The sequence below is a fragment of the Clinocottus analis genome, unplaced genomic scaffold (genome assembly GCF_023055335.1).
Source record: "Clinocottus analis isolate CAN_PGR_092001 unplaced genomic scaffold, fCliAna1.0.p SCAF_7, whole genome shotgun sequence".
NCBI classification, from domain to species: Eukaryota; Metazoa; Chordata; class Actinopteri; order Perciformes; family Cottidae; genus Clinocottus; species Clinocottus analis.
In genome coordinates this window covers 16668508-16685565 of record NW_027176229.1, presented here as the reverse complement: position 1 = coordinate 16685565, position 17058 = coordinate 16668508, and the positions used below count along the sequence as shown (strand labels likewise).

At 42.4% G+C, this 17058-nt stretch overlaps 1 protein-coding gene across 4 annotated transcripts in view; it reads right to left on the bottom strand.

Moving 5' to 3' along the window:
• The window catches only part of osbp2b (oxysterol binding protein 2b), a 40111-nt gene that overhangs the window by 5176 nt on the left and 17877 nt on the right, over window positions 1-17058 (bottom strand). For all 4 annotated transcript variants that reach the window (XM_068604636.1, XM_068604637.1, XM_068604638.1 and 1 more), the window contains 11 exons: window positions 11101-11351; window positions 6855-7053; window positions 5472-5595; window positions 4938-5004; window positions 4244-4396; window positions 3915-4160; window positions 3700-3820; window positions 2883-2986; window positions 1247-1342; window positions 681-865; window positions 330-550 (listed from right to left, as the gene is read on the bottom strand). In XM_068604636.1, coding sequence (XP_068460737.1) covers window positions 330-550; window positions 681-865; window positions 1247-1342; window positions 2883-2986; window positions 3700-3820; window positions 3915-4160; window positions 4244-4396; window positions 4938-5004; window positions 5472-5595; window positions 6855-7053; window positions 11101-11351 — 1767 coding nt within the window. The remainder of the gene's footprint in view (window positions 1-329; window positions 551-680; window positions 866-1246; window positions 1343-2882; window positions 2987-3699; window positions 3821-3914; window positions 4161-4243; window positions 4397-4937; window positions 5005-5471; window positions 5596-6854; window positions 7054-11100; window positions 11352-17058) is intronic.

Below are 17058 nucleotides of genomic sequence, written 5' to 3'. Positions count from 1 at the left end.
AATGTTTTTATTATTTTAGATCCATTGGCAGAAAGGCTCATGGTTATTGTAGTATCAAGAGCTTTATGCCACTAGATCTAAAATAAAAACTGCTGGCTCACCAGAGGTGTAAGTTCAAAGTTGTGGCAAATCCAAAACATTTGGTTCTTGCATTTCATTATAAAACACTCCACTATAGCTGCAGAATTAATCCAAACTTCTGAAAATAAACTGCATGTATCAGAAGGTCGCTGCAAGGAGAATACTTACCGTTCATCCTTTCTTTATCATCACTTCCTGTCTCTTTCATTTACTCACACATGCCACACTTCCTGTTCTCCTTTGCATACCTTCATCCAGAGCATCCGAGGCCTCCGCTTCTCTCCTCCTCCTCACGGCTCTTTGTTTCTCCTCGAGCCTCTGTTTTTCTGAGTTTGCCTCATCCCATCTCCCTTCCTCCATTAGCATCTGGTCTGGTCTCAGACGGCTGTCGGTCAGTCCCACTCCCTCCTCCTGCTCGTTGAGGGTCAGTGCCAGCGCTGAGAAGTAGTACATGTTCTCAGCGTTTTCCCTGAGAGGGCGAGAGGAAATTGACAGGAGTTATGCTGTGCCATGATCAATGATATTGACTGAACATTGCAGCTGTTATGCAAATACTCATACATTGCAATGCTCGGCCTTATGAGGCCGATGAAACTTACGGGAGAGGGTATTTCTTCCAGAGCAGCTTGGGGGACAACGTCTGATAGACCGTCTTCTGCTTGCCCTCGGAGCCACTGCCCCCTCGGCTGCTCTGAATGATCTTGGCACTCTCCATTTTATCATCCCATGTACCAGAAAGGATGTAGTGAGCCTGACCCCCACTGTCTGCCACTACACCAGTCACCTGGAAAAAGCAAAAGGAAATAAGAAAACAGACTACAGGAAATGAAGAAACTAAAGGAAGCTATCTTTGTATCACCATCTCCTTTCCTTTGAATTTTAAACACTTAAATACGCACTCGCCGAGGTAGGTCACTAGTAAATTTCCATTCGCTTATCCGACATCATTCACTACCAAGGAGGGCAGCATTGTGCCCCATTTTTAGCTAATTAGTGCACCTCCGGTTACCTCACTGCAATGTGACCTCATACCATGAGCTTTTTCTCTATTACACAATATATCTGTTGGAAGTGTCCAGCAGGAGGCAGCATCAGACAAATCAACCCTGCAATGTATGACGTCGTGCTGAGGTCGGGTTCTTAAGTGTACAAAGGAAGCATTTACCTTCCGAGGAACGTCCCTGGAAAAATAACTGTAGGGAGAAAACTTGAGTTGGCAGGTCTCCTTGGTCCTGTGATTCACAATCTCAATGTCCCCCGACTGCACAAATACACACAATGAGAGAGACAAAGATAATTAGAGCATATCTCCACTATTAACAGTGTTTTCAGCAGAGAAAGAAAAGCATCGCGACTGATCCTAACACTATTTATTGGATGATTTTTGAAACCACGTATTCAGGCTCCTTAAAGGTACCATGTGGAGGTTTTGACAACTATTGGTGCTCTAAGTCAAGTTTATTTATATAGCACATTTCAGCAAAAAAAGTTATTTGAGGCGCTTTACATAAAACCCCACAAGCCAATAGACAAACACAACATAGTATGAAAGGAAATTATAGATAATAAAATAAAACTAAATCAGTCTAAAATACAAGAATAAAAGTTACACTGGAGTGTAAGAAATTAATAATTATTTGATTTAGCTGTTGCAGTTGAGCAATGTTTTGATGAGCAGGTCTTTATATGGTTTATATGGGGTCTCACATGCATTAGGGGTGGCGTGATACACATCTGTCGACTGTTGAGGGCCGCACCTTTCAAGTCTCATGCCTAACCTGTCACACACATTCTTATCTTTTACTGCATAGAACATCCATCAAATAAACATCTCATAGAATGTCACACTGTCACATGCTGTAAGCTTAGCACGGTGATGACACGCGGACGCAGTGCAGATCACTTTCTCTGGCTTCACTCGTGACAGCACTGTATTCTGTCTGGCAGCAGAGAAGGCAGTAGCAGCAGAGTTTCCATAGTTTGACATGAAGTTGTGAGGCTGACCCCGCTCTGCACCAGAGGACAGCAGAGTGATGCGTGGAGGCAGTGAAAGACGGCAAAAGTACTGAATGCAGAAGGCAAAACTGCTGTAGAGAGGAATTTGAGATACGAGTCGAGCAAAAACAATACCACTTCATGTAAACTTACATGCCTTAACAGCTTTCTTTGTGTATATTACCACTAGTATAATGTACCAGCTGAATGTACACAAAACTCCACAGGGTACCTTTAATCACATACATCAGCAGAAACACTGCTGCTGATTCGCATAGTATGTAGCCAAGATATCTTCTTATTGCACCCACCAATATAATAAATCAGAGATGATGAATTGCCTTATTGTTTTTTAGGTCTTTCTCCCAGGGTTGCATACAAACACAGGCGCACGCACATGTGCTCGCACACACAACCCACACAGAAACACACACACACAGTGGAAACAGGAAAAATAAAAGATAGGCAGGAAAAGGAACAAAAATTATACTTCTAAAGAAGCAGACACAATTTCTTACAGACAGATGTGAAACCTGCCCCTCCCCCTGTATAACTGGGCCATTTGACAGAACGAAGAGGCTGTTATCTTCGGGTGTTATCACAGATCAAAACTCTAATAACAGAGGAAGCTGAAGATCAATCCCTAGAGATTGTGAATCTTCTTATTCTTGTGCTGGAAGGCTTCTTCTCAGCACGTTCTGCTGGTTTGCATCACGCAGCAATCAAGGAGGAAAAGACATCCAAAGGCTGCTCTGGGTTCTTAGTTCTGAGCTGTGGATGAACGGTTACCAGTAAGACAAACAGACCTGGTCAATCCACAGCTTGCCCACTATGATGTTGTGCACTGTGGAGGTGACCTTTCTCCACACATATTGGTTCCCACTGGAGTGAAATTGCAGGTGAATGGCACCTGGAGGGGGAAAAGGACAAAATACTGTAAGTGAAAAGAATTATCACAGTTTACCGATCTGCAATCGCAGACCTTAGATCCTCAAGATGTGGTGATGAGCAATTGGCAGTAAAAAATGGCCAAGAACGTTAATTTACGCACGAATTCGCTCCTCTGACGATGCATAGATCAGTCCTTTTGTGAGTTAGGTCTCGATGGTTTGTCGTTTTTAATCAGTGAGTCCCCAGAAAAAAGGTTTGGGAAACACTGATCCAACACATTTATGCCCCTGTGCACAGGCATTCAATTTCTAAATGTATTTACAGTGTGACCTAATCCTGGAAGATTAATAACACAAATGTGACAATAAACACAGCAATTTAGATATTTTGTGTATGGCACCCCACAGCAGGCATATAACAGGAAAGAAGAGAAGTCAGATAAATTCCACTTTATCTGAGCCACCAGAACCCTGCTCTCTGCTAGCCCAGTGCATTAGAGAGCTCCCTTTATATCCATACTTTATGCATGTGTCAAAACGGCCATAAAACCCTCTTGATTCATTCACACGCTTTTCCTCTATTGTGTGGGAGGCAGCACAGTCATGTACTACTCTTAAGTAGTAAGTTAGGAAACTCGGCCTATTGTGGCTGTTACATTTGCATGATGGAACTTTCAGATAAACACACAGTTTGTTTGCTTCCCCGGTCCCCACTGAATATGAAATGTCTTACCCAGAGGCATTATGGAGAGGTATTTGCCACGGAACTTGCTGGCGATGGTGATTTCCTGCCACAGGGTCCAGCCTCGTTTGGAAATCACATGATGTGCAGCTGCAGGGGGGTGATGGCTCACCTTAGAAGGAAATATAGACATAAAGGTAAAGTATTACCACATAAGCTGCATAAGTGAGTGTGTAAGCAAAAACTCCCTGTAGCCATGCTGTTACCTGCTCACACAGCGAGCGGTAGCCGAACTCCTCCCTTCGATCGAGCTCGTAGGTCTCACCCAGGAGGGGGTTGAAGGGCTTGGCTGTCCGGTGGATCGTGGTGGAGTAGGACGAGACGGAGAAGGCAGCGACCAGGCACATCTGCTCCAGAGAGGAGTCGCAGCGCGCAGCCTTGTCCAGAAGCTCATGATACTCCAAGTCCTCAGTGAGACGCTGCAGCATCGACAGAGGCTCGTTGAAGTTCACCTGAATGGGCAGATCAAGAACACGTGAGACACTCAGATTTATGTTAACCAGCCAGCAAGGACGGCCATCACTAATACACTTACAGGCATGGGGATTTTGGAGAGCTCCTTGCCGATGCAGTTCTTCATGATGCTCCACAAATTGAGGGAGTAGTTGGGCTTGTCTGGGACATGTGTGCGCCTCTGTCTGCGAGGCTGAAGCTCCTTTCCTGACACGTCATTACAGCTTGGAGACATCTGGTATTTGGTGGAAGGGAAGGCGTGGAAGATGAGACAGTGGTCTTTTAACTTTGTGTGAAAAGAACATTTGATATATTTATAAGTTTGAGATAAACTTTCAGCTTCATGCTCAACTTGGCAGCACATGGTGGAGACAGAATGACAGCGAGTGAGCGACAGGTTGAGAGGGATCAGAGGGTCGCAGATATGTGTTAGAGAAAGAAAGAAGCAAGGGAGGATTTAGGGGAAAGAAGTGCAGATGTTTGACTTGGAATTAACATGTAGTGGAATGAAGCAGCTGTGTATCTTAGGCACCACATGGGTGACGAGGACACAGTGGGACACACACAGATATGTGTGGCTATGTGTGTGTGGGTATGTGTGTGAGCATTGGGAGGACTGCAGGATAGGAAATGAGGACTGTGAGAACAACAAGTGAAGACAGTTATATAAATAAATCAATGAGCTGCGAGCTTTTCAGCACTACAAATAAATCTATATTAAGATTACAAGTCAGCAGTGTCCACAAATGTCAGTCTGTTAGAAGACAGACACTTACATGATCGTCCTGGTTCCAGTCATTGGGCTGACCTCCGCTTGCTCCACTCAAGTTACTCTGAGAACGCCTGGAAGAGAATGAAAATATTTTCTACAATGAGTAGTGAACACATAACTTTACTCAATGTTCCCCTCTCACACAGACAATCTTGATGCTGCAGGAGATGAAGGATATGATGCAAGAGATGAGCTACAACAATGATGAGGAAAAGAATACTTAAGTTCCTTGAGATCTTTAAAAAATTAAAAAAAGTAAAAACAGAAACCACAGGTGGAGTTGCCAGCAAGTGAACGACTCCGATGCAGCAAACACATAAAATGAAATGGTTCTAAGAGAGCAATAACAAAAACAATGTTATTTTGTGGCAGGAAAGCAGACAGAAGTATAGTCTTTTAGTCTTATAGTCCGTTCAGCTGCCCGCCAGAGTCAAATTCATGCTCAGATTTCTTTATTACACTAAATATTAAAACTAAACCTGCATCCCCATATCTGTCTTTCAGCTGACCAGAACATGGATCCCTGTGAGTGACTAACCTGTGCTGTGTGTTCTCAGTGGCAGTCACTGTGATAAAAGCAGGGGAATCCTCCATGGCATCAAAGAACTCAGTATCCTCATCTTCATCACTCGCCTCTTCTTTGTGCAGCCTCTCACTCCGCCCTGTTGGGACACATACATATGTGAGTGAATGCTAACTGCATCCAACACCAGCAGAGCCATCACACGATGGCGAGTCTGAATCCTACAGAGTTTAGGAGAGAGTGCATCGTATAATTACACACCCATGGTGATTAATCAAGGAATAATTAGATTAGTCAAATTGGCAATGTTCCTGCTGGTTAACTCGCCTGAAATGTGAGGTCCTTAGGGTGTGCTTCTAATATTCAGTATCCAACATTCAATTCAGTACTTTCTAAAAGTGATTATATTAAAAGATGAGAGTAAGCTATGACCTTCAGTCATTAAACAACCACAAATTTGAACTAAATGTTGTGTATTATTGGAAAATACTTGTTGTTCATCGTATTCTTTCAAACCAGCATCTGTTTAATATTACTTAGTAAGATGCAAATGATTCATTTATTCAATAATGATTCAACTACGTCCTTGTCCAATACACAGAAGACGATTATGAAATGTTCAAAAGAAAGAGGGCTCATGTCTCGGGGAAACCATTACCTTTACAGCCAGCACTATACTGTATAAATGTTAGAATACTTACGTGTAGCAATGGTATTACCTGACAGCAGCTAAACACCACGCACTTAAAACAACATCAGTGTTTTTTTTTTTAATGCTTCTCAATGACCAACATGAGCCCTCTCAGATGTTCTGCCTACGTGGTTTAGGTAACTTATTACAGACAGCAGAGAGAGATGATAGGGAACGATGGACCCAGCTCGACACATATTGGCCCGGTAGGGTTCATGGTCAGTTTCTTAAGCCCTAAACCACGGGGCAACCAATTCTCCAGTTTTAAAAACTAAATTTTGTTTACATCCATCCCTGTGTCTTCCTCCCTGTAGCTTCATGCCATGCTATAGGGAAGTTACATCACTAAGTGCTGTCCTTATTCTTTTTTCAAAAGGTGAGGTCATGGGGCTACAGAAATCAATAGATTTGTATTTTACTGAAGGATGAATGTGCACAACAGGTGTCATGGCATCTGATGTTTTCCAAAAGCTGGTTAAAGGTAGACAATCAAGGACATAAGCAAAAGGATGGACAGACCTACAGTCCTTGCTGAGGATAACTACCATCTCTAAATTAGTAATAATCCAAACCCTTTGACGCAACTTAAATAATATTAAGCAGCGGGAGGGACGTCTACAATATTGAGCCTGAGGTCACACATGACTCTTAGTATAGTAAGGTCCACACTGAGGCCCACCGGAGTAAGTCATATAAAGGCGTCTCACCCTTGTTGGTGGTCTGGGCGCTGGGTGTGGTGGAAACAAGCGTGGGTGCTTCTCTCCACGCCCGCTCCAGGCTGTTATGCTGCTTGGCCAGCTGCTCAATGGTCTCCTCTAAGTGGGTACGCTGCTCTCGCTCATACTGTAGAGCCCGCTGCCATCTCCTGCTGTGAGTCTCTGCTAGGTCCAAAAAGTCTCGACACGCCTGGGGGAGCACATGCACACAAGGAGATAAACACACACGCAGCGAAAGTTTCATTTCAACGATATAGTAGAAGAAAAAAAAAGGATTCCCTTCCTGAAATAAAATCTAATTTACATTTCTTTTAGGTGCAACTCACTTTTCACTTGCAATGATAAACAACTCCTGATCAAATCTCAGTGACACCTTCATAAAACCACTGAACCCATAGCAACATTTTCAACTTGATTTGAGTGAACAGAGAATACTGAAGGGGAACATTTATAACACCTCACAGCATTCTGTAAAAAAGCAATTACTTTCTGACCTCATCCCTTTTGATTTAAACATGTTATCCTACATTTGGACCTATATCAGAGTGTTAGAACATAGTTTAATTAAACAGAATAAACAGCAATTTAGGAGACAGCGACCTTCAAAGTTGACACACATTGGACGACTAACTCCCTAAAAGACACAGAAAACTTTGAAATCGATCAGTATGTTTTTTGATCAGAAAGCTAACAAACAGGGTCCTAAAATGACAGAACAAGTCAAACTGAGATAAGCGATGCTTCAAAGTAAAAATAAAGATATGTACACCTTCACATGACTCTGCATTACACATTTTCCAAAAAGTATACCAATATGTTTTTTAAAGAAGATATCTATGTCTTTATGAAGAGCGATTGTCCATTGTGGGCCAACTTTAAGGGGACCATGTCTCCAGAACGGTTGTTCATTTTGGTTATATAAACATCCCACTCTCTCTCTCTCTCTCTGATGTACTGTTTACATGTAGGAAAAAATATGATCAAATAGAAAGGGGTGAGGTTAGAAATTGATTTCTGACGGACAATATGCATGAAGAAAATGTCATGTGACAGTCATTAAGCTGTCAGCATAGTGTGCTTCAGAGGAGGGGGGTTTCTGAATAAACATTTGGAAACTGTCTTTTAGAGCATTTTGGGGAGGCTAGCCGTTGTAGCCGATGCTCCCACGAGAGCGGAACAACCCGTAATTACAAATACTCCTTTAAGTATTTGCTGCAAAGGTCTTTTAGGCCACAGAGTCAGAGGCGAAGTTCAGAGTTAGCTTGAAACACTTTGATAAATTGTGGGTATGGAGGGATGTGTCACTCAGATGATCGCTGTTCATTGGTTGGTGAGAGTGCAGTCTTACATTAAGGCAGCAGGAAGAGAAAAAAGAAAGCTGGAACCGTACTCTTTACTGGCTTTGTTTCCAGACTTTCCATAACAGGGTGTTATGTTTTATAAACACACACGTTAATTTAATTAATTAATTCATTAAATCTATTCAACTTTATAACAAACTAAAATGAAATGAGTTCTCCAACACTAGTAATTGAAAACATAATATATTATAATACTCCAAAAAGGAGAAAAAAAAAACAATACCATTGTTAAAAGGTTTAGAAGAGTTAGGCTGGACCAAATGGAAGTGATTTATGCTTCAAAAAAAGTAACTCATCTGTAAAGCTGGGGGGATTGTAGTGGTTATAACATAATATTTTAAAATCATATGTACCGTATGATAATGGTGCCATTTTATTATATGTTTAAGTACTAAATTAGCCTTGCCATTTAAAAATGTTACATTTCAGTGGCTTTTGATGTTTTAGAATATAACTCTTGTTTGCTCAAAACAATGCATGAAAATCACAGAATATCTGTCAGTAAAAGCTCCAGTCAAACTCTTACCTCCAGCAGTCTCAGATGAAGTGTCTAAATTTCAATGTCTTGGACTCGGTTTAAATGTTAGAAGTGCATGTGACATATTGGTTCACTTCCTCAGACATTGATATGAAACTCAACACCAACTTAAAAAGTATGACAGTTCCACTTTTTTTATGCTGAGTCCAAATGCAGACTGCATGTGACTTCCTTTGGGGTTGATAAAGGGTAAAAAAAAGTGAACAGGCATGCAGAAACAGAAAGTCCTGAATGAGTGACGTAGGAAAGAGTGAACTCGAGTAAAATTCAATGTGATCAAATCACGCCAACATTAAGTGGTAGGTGTGTGTGAGAGCAGGCACACACAAACGGGTGTTAGCCTGGATTCAGTGACACACGTGACCAGATAAATTACATCTTGAACTAATGCAACCCTCTCCAGAGGCTGGGTTCAGATCACAGAGTACATGCACTCGTGTCTTGCCGTTATGGCCTCCTTCTTCCCTCCTCCTTTACTCCCTCCTCACAAGCACAGCCTATTTTATTTGGAAAGCACATAAAACCCACAGCAACGTTCAAATAAATGCCTTAACAAAGGTTGAAAACGTGGCTGCAGAAATCCAAATACCCATATGTCCTCCTGCGCTGCCGTCTGCTTGAAGAGAGCATTCACCAGCCCAAAGATCACTACAGAGAGTTTGTGGCAGCACTTCTTTCTCATTAGAAGCACATTTTTTTGGCTGACCTAAATGTATTTTAATGAGTTAGGCAGTCCAAAAAAATATATTTTATTGCTTGTCCAGTAACTTTCAATTTCCCAGACCAATTAATAAGAAAAATGGATGACAGAGAGATACAAGGGACGCATTATTTTGAGCTTGGCCTTCACATAATTTAAGTAAAGTCTAGATTTTTCTGTCTCAAGTCCCTCAATGAGCTGCATTAGGACATGCTTCAGCATATTATGAGTAGTAACGTCCTACTGCCAGATTTCAAACCTAATCTTAAAGTAAAAACACTTGCAGTGTAACCACGATTAAATCTGACTGAATTATTTTACACCTGTCAGCCTGCCATTTCACAGAAAAAGAATAAACAAGAGTAAACAATGAATAAACAATGCACAGAGCAATTGAGAAAAGCAGGAAGAAGAGACAAACCTTGTGTGACTGTATGGTTTAAGTCAGAGCAGGTCTGTCCGTCTAACTGTGGTCTCGAAGGCTCTGACATTCCTCCCAGGCAGGGAGGGTCGTGGGCTTCAGAGGGGGAATGAGGGGTTATTCCTGTCTCCCCCCACCCACTATCATATCTAGTATCAATCCTTCAGCACCCCAACTCTCCCAGAACTATCATCCACAACTAACACAGTGTAAAGCCAATGGTATTTACTGTTGAGGGGAATGGACCTGGGCCAGATACAGTAGAGTGCATGCTGGTTATCACATCCAACACATAGAGAAACCTGAACATTTGGTCGTGGTTGTTGTGCTGAGTTAAATATAGCTGATTACATGAAGCTAAACAACAATATGTAGTTTCTCTTTCTTTCTCAAACTTAGTTTCTTGGCGGCGAGAAGCGTTTACTACAAAATGTTATCTCATCATCATTTTGAAACACCAAAGGGCGATATACACTCTTGCAACTAGAATTGTGGCTGGCCACAGAATTGCATCGACGGACTCGTTTTGGTTTATAGTTCCTGCCTTTTCCGTACGCCAGAACAGTAGGTGGCGCAACAACCGTTTAGAGTCGACCTGCACACCGACATTCACCGATATCTCCCTCCAGGAATTTACCGCCAACTGCGTGTCCTTATACTCCGTCAGACGGGTTTTATAAATGCTCATATTTGCGGACACCTTGAGCCAAACGTTCTTCAACGGGATCCATTGTTTGTGTTTCTGCTGTGGCTTTTAAAAATAGCGGTATTATGCTATGAAACCGGAAATGCGAGACTCAGAAAGGATGCGGTTGGCAGACCAATCACAGTCTTGCGGGCTGCGAACGCCTTGCTTAGCTTTGTCGGATAGTCAGAAATTTTGGGCGACGTACGCAAGCACGCAAGAGGGCTGACGGGACCACGCAAGGGGTCCTTGCGGGTCTTGTGGGTCTTGCCGGTCTTGTGGGTCTTGCGTGCTTGCGTCTCTGAGTAAAACCTGAGTATAAAGCAGCCTTAACTTAGAAATAGTTATGTTTAGGTAGATTGAACAGGATCTGCAGCTCACAAAGGCTACACTATAAAGTGATGTCATCACTCAACGCAGTAACTAGGGCATTATAGATGACTGCCATCCCTGTCACAAAGACCATGCAGGACACCGGGCACTGGGCTCACTGCTGCTGCATCTTGCAGACTGGTCTGTGGCGGCTACTTACATTGATCATAGCATTGGAAGTGATGCGGAAGAGGGTGGCTCGCTCGTTGACTGCCTTGATCTTCTCCCCTCCCTCCACAGGGACTTTCAGACCCTCAAGTTCACTCAGGGAACGCTGCAGGGCCGCCCCGTGCTTCGCGATCAGGTCATTGCATGTGCTGAGGTCATCGAGCTTGCTGACGAGTATCTTCAGGGTGCCCTGAATCTCGCTGCGGTCCGACTGGGATGTCGGCTCCTCATCCCCCGAGTCATCTGGAGGGAGAAGGTAAGAGGTCACAAACACCATTCATAAAAAAAGAAAACACGTTTTTCTTAATAAGATAATTTTGGGCAACATATTGAACGACAAAGCTGCTAAATCGCATAGCTGCTAAATTGAAAATACGTTCCTTTTCATGATATATTTCCCATTTGAGATGACTCAGATACCATGGCAAACACACATCCCACTCCTCCATTTCCCAGTGATACACTGGTATAGGCAGATATAGTATTGTTTAACTCATTTTTATTTTTTGTTGTTTGATTTCTGAACGATATTCGTAAAATAAAAATTACAAATGACATACATTTAACAATGATTTGTGTCACTGATGAAATTATTATGAATTAAGCCATTTGTCAGATTTGACAGATGACTTCCTTTGACACATGTAAGTACCTCCATTAGACGTCAGCGCACTAAATATGACTGACTGACTGCTGAAAATCCTCAGTTATCAAATGTAAATGTATCCCGGCATTTGAATACAGACATGATCCATAACCATGAGCCTTTGCGGTAGCAGCTGCCTTTCCACTATGATGTCACTAAGGAGAGGTTACTCAAGTTTAAACAGACCATAGAACAGTGTTGCAGCGTCAGCCTTACATTACACACACGTATGCACACACTGCACGCACAAGCAGAATCACAGAATGACAGACGAGGGGGAGACCAAGGTCCATCAACGGCCCAGTGACAATGTAAAAGGAACAAATCCACGGAGAAAAAGCATGTCCTGATTTTCTGAAATAAAGCAGTTGAGAAGTATTTGCAGACCTGAGTATTAACTTCCTACAAAAGAATATTTCCCGACATAAAAACATCGGCGTTTGTGTGTTTGTGTTTCAATAAATCCAGCGAACAAAACAAGCCAATGGGGCTGTAAGGAATAAATATAATCGGCTTCAATGTCAGCATATTTTCTCAGGATAGATTATTGCTTTCTGAAATGAGGCAACATTCCAACAATCGCACCAGAGGAGTGACTACTGCCAAAACAGAGAGCATCGAGAAAAATAAGGAACACCAGGACGAGGTTGATTCTGTGCATCTCCACAAGGCCAATGTATGTTCAAGAGCAGTGTTACAGTCTCTGCACCATTAGTCAACCCTGCTGACCCCAACGCATAGAACGATGCTGTCCTGCTGTCTTGTACACGTCACCATACAGAGTACGCTGAGGTCTGTTATGTAGCTGATGGAAGACTCTGGCACAGTCTTAGTGAGAAGCAGCACTCCAGCAACACTTTTTCATTGGAACAAGGCAACTGGCTGTGACCTCGCAGTGGAAGAGACCATCACCCCTGTCAAGCCAATTTACAGAACACCCTGTAAGAATAACATGGATCTCCGCCTGGGGGATGCCGGTGGCCTGGCAGTCTGAGGACGACATCATGTAACCGCAATATACCGGGGTGAGCAAAGGGGACACAGACAAGCGAAGAAAACAATCTCTCACCATGTTTGCATTTCCTGGCATCCATTTCCACCCAAAGGTAACCAAAGTTCAGCCAGGAGGAAGTAGTGCATACACACACTGAGCTAAAATGTCAGAGACAATATGTGAACGTCTTGAAAGGGCTTTCGGAGAGACACAAATGTCTGGCCACGAGAACGGACAGACAAAGGTCAACCCAGCACCCTGATAGCGTCAATAAACTGAAAAGCGAACACGGGTCAGAAATCCATCAACACATTACCGAGCCAGCCAGACATTAACAATCAAGTAGAGTGACGAAGAATTTCAAATAAAATCCCTGCGGAGAAAAGCAGACAAAGAAGAGGCTGAATCTGATGAGGGAATGAAACGGGCAGCTGCAGTGCACTGGGAAGCAGGAGGCAATGAAAGACGCGAGTATACGTTAGAGAGTCGGGCAGGATAATAAAATTAGCCTTGAATTGATAAAGTGTGACTCGAGAAGCGTACAACCGATTGATGTACGTTTGAACTTCCTCCCACGAGGAAACAATAAGCCTCCAAACAAATCAGATACATTTAGGAATATGCCCCCGAAGATCAAAATTAGTCATCAAACGTATTTGAAAATGTGATAAGAATTTCTCAAGGTAATAAGAAATAACAGAACAACTGACACAATGATAAATAATGAGAAGTTGAAAATAATCATTCTCTTTAAGCTGCTTCTGGAAATACAAAAAGTAGATTTCAACCAATTACCATCTGTCTTTAAGATTTGTATTCATATAACTTGATATAAATATACATTTGATACACGACCACATTTTGAAAGCTTTTGATCAGTTGGCGTGGGATTACATTTTGTACTACTTTTTATGGATTTAAATTCTCTATCCCACAGCAGGATGTGCAAAACAAAAACATAACCATTTTGCTTTCTTTAATCTCTAAATAGGTACAAGACAAGAACATCTGATGTCTCTCCTCCTGTCCACCGTTGCTATTAAACTGTTAAGGAATTGAATGAGGCACTGCTGCTTGGACACCCTTCAGCGGCAAAGAGAAACCAGGACACAAAGCTTTCTTCAATCTAAATCAGGGGTGTCAAACTCGTTTTAGTGAAGGGGCCAAATGCTGCCCGTTTTGATCTTGAGTGGGCCGGACCAGTAAAATCACAGCATAATAACGCATAATAACACATAATTAACGACAATATTTCTCCATGTTTAAATCATTGGTGAAGGTTTTTAGATGATACACTCTATTTTAAGGTCTTTCAACAATTACCTAGAAACATAAAGACCATAAATTCAGACATCAGCCCTCTGTTTTCCTGCCTGGGCTCTCCTCTGCAGATTCCCTCGCTTTGTGACACGTTTGTGACGCCACTTTCATGACGTGATCCATGTTTAATGACTTCCAACACAATAATATCAGTGCTCACATCAATTGTTTGCATGTCCGTCTTATAAGCAGAGGATCAGAGGTTTGAATCGCTCTTTTTTCTTCTTCTTCTATTGGATTGGACACCCTGGCGGGCCGGACTGGACCCCCTGGACACGTTTCATCACTGGAGATGAAAAAACCTTTTAAGCTAAACACGTTCTATCAAGTGTATATCAATCAGATCTGGAATACAAATTAAAGACTGCATTCAACAATAAACGTATGAATACTCCATCTATGCCGTCTATGCATCGCTGTCCCTCACTGCTTATAGCTCGCCCCTTCACATTTCCAACCTCTTCCTTCCCAACAACAGATGTGAATTGATGACTCTCCGTAGCGACGTCAACACCACGAGACCCGGGCAGGAGCGCATTACCACGCCAGTCATGTCTCAAGGGCGGTCCACTACTCCCCTTCCCCCACCTTCCACCACCTCAGAGGACACAGGAGCACGTCTGTTCCCAGTTCCCAGCTCAGAGGTTGGTGATATAATTGAAGCAAATATCTGATGAACACACATCCGTCTTCCATCCGTCCTCTGCATGTGCATGTTGTCACTGTTTCTCCCTTCACTCCCTTCTTATCCGTGTGTCTAGCGTGATTGCGCAGGGGAGAGAGAGACAGAGATGGAGAAGGATGATAAGATGTGGTCGAGTGTAATTGGGAGAGCAGTAGTCTTCCTTCCGTCCCACTGTCAGCCTCGTCTTTCTGCCCGTCCCTGAGGGCCGGCTGTCAGATCCGTGGAGCCGGGCCTCCGGCTGACAAGACGTCACCCTGTGGCAGAAAGACATGCACTTCAAGCAGCCGAGTACGTGGGACAAATGGCATGCCTCTCTGGATTAAAGATGATATTTCAACATATGAGGCATAACCAAATGGTAAACTAGTTTCAGAACAAATTAAGAATTATTTATTATTTTTATAAAACAGCTTACTTTTATTACTTATGGTTATTACAGTTCATTTTTACAGTTGACAGTCAACTTTATGCACTGGACTGTAAAGGAAATGAACATGGCATCAGCAACAACATTTGTATGATGTTTGTTCCTTTTTAAACTATGATCAGAATTCAGATTCTCCATTAAATTATATTAAATTACTAAAGCTCATGATCCTTGTTAGTGTACGTAGGCTACATGGTTTTAGGATGAATGGTGATTTAGGACAATGCATACAGTATAAATATAGTCTCATACAACTGCCCTGCAAGACTCATACTCTGTCTCTTACGAATTATGTGTATATGGTATTTATAATTCTGCCAATGTTTTTTTTTAATTCAAAAGCTGCATTTGGAAGAAAAAAAAGTAAAAATGTTAATAATGTACATATGTACATGCATCCTTAAAGTCCCTGTGGCCTTCTCCTATTTTTCAAATCAACATTGTGTGACTTGCCAGATATGTTAATGAACACATTGTCCTCAGTGTGGTGAGCAAAAACTCAACTAAATTTATTGCAAATGATTGGTATACAATCAAAATTTCTAGAAGATTGAGTTGTGTAACTTCGACCTTCATAAACCTTACATTTAAACTTCATGAGAGTGGTGTTGATTCAACTTCATGGTGCTATCAGGTAGCGCAATAATTACTAACCATATATGCCGCATTATGCTACAACGTGACATTTTGTAGCTTTTTTGGTTGTTGGTGTACCGCGGGATTTTTTTTTTATTGTAGAAAATGTGAGAGCAAAGTGAGGTGGGGAGGGGGTGGGAAGGCGGGGATGAGTGTTTTTGCAGCTGACGGTTATGATGGAGTGTGCAAGAGAAAGAGAATACTATATGAAGGTATATCAGAAACAGAAGAGGCAACGAGGTAGATGAAGAGCGAAGATGCGTCCCAGGGGAGGGCAGTGCAATCCTCACCAGTAATTGCTAACTGGCACCAAACATCCCCTGGGACACATCACAAGGAGACAAACAAAGGAGACAGCAGGTTAAACCCAGCAACACAGCGCTCAGCTCTCCACAAGCAAATGAGAAACTGTGCAGTGCAACTCATCACTGTCCCAAGAGCTCTGCAGCACAGCTCCGGCAGTGGATCCAATCGAACATGCTCAACAAGCAGCAAACAACAAAGGGAAAGATTAACAGTAAACCGCAGCACTGTGTTTTAATTCAGTAACATTTCATAATGTGCAAGAAGAAAATCATACAAGAAGAAAAACAAGCAGACCGCTGACCATTAAGCTGGAGATTTATATTCTGGTGTGCCGAGTAGGTTTTATGAATTTCCATCTGGTGCATCAGACCTGTGAGAGGCAACTAGCTCTTGCTTTACTCCATACCTCCTACAGTCTGAAGGTTGAGGCCATTAATTATCCTACTGCACAACCGAAGACTACTAACTGAGCTCATCTACACGAGTCTGGTCACTGACAGGATTTCAAAGGGAATTACTGCAGGAATGAAAAGAGTTTTCTTCTCCGGAAATGATGAATCACCACCAAAATTTGAAGCCTGTATTTATCATGTGAAGCAGCAGGGATCTCTTCATTGTCAGATTTACACTACAGTACGAGAGATTCTTAATCATTGGAAGGCAAAGAGTTTCATTAAAACCCATGTGTGCATGTAGGTGAGCATACAGTAATTCAATGCACGCTCACACACCAAGTCTTTATTTACATGCATGCAAACAGCTGCTGAGGCTGAGAGGAGGAGCTGTGCCACTGCCCTGCTTCATGTGAAACTGAGCCAGGCTGGTACACATGATAAAATGGAGATGAACATGTTACATGTTTTGAAAGACACGTCTCATTGACAGAGATACAGTATATCAGGTGCATCTCTCTACCATAGTGTGTGTTTTGCAATG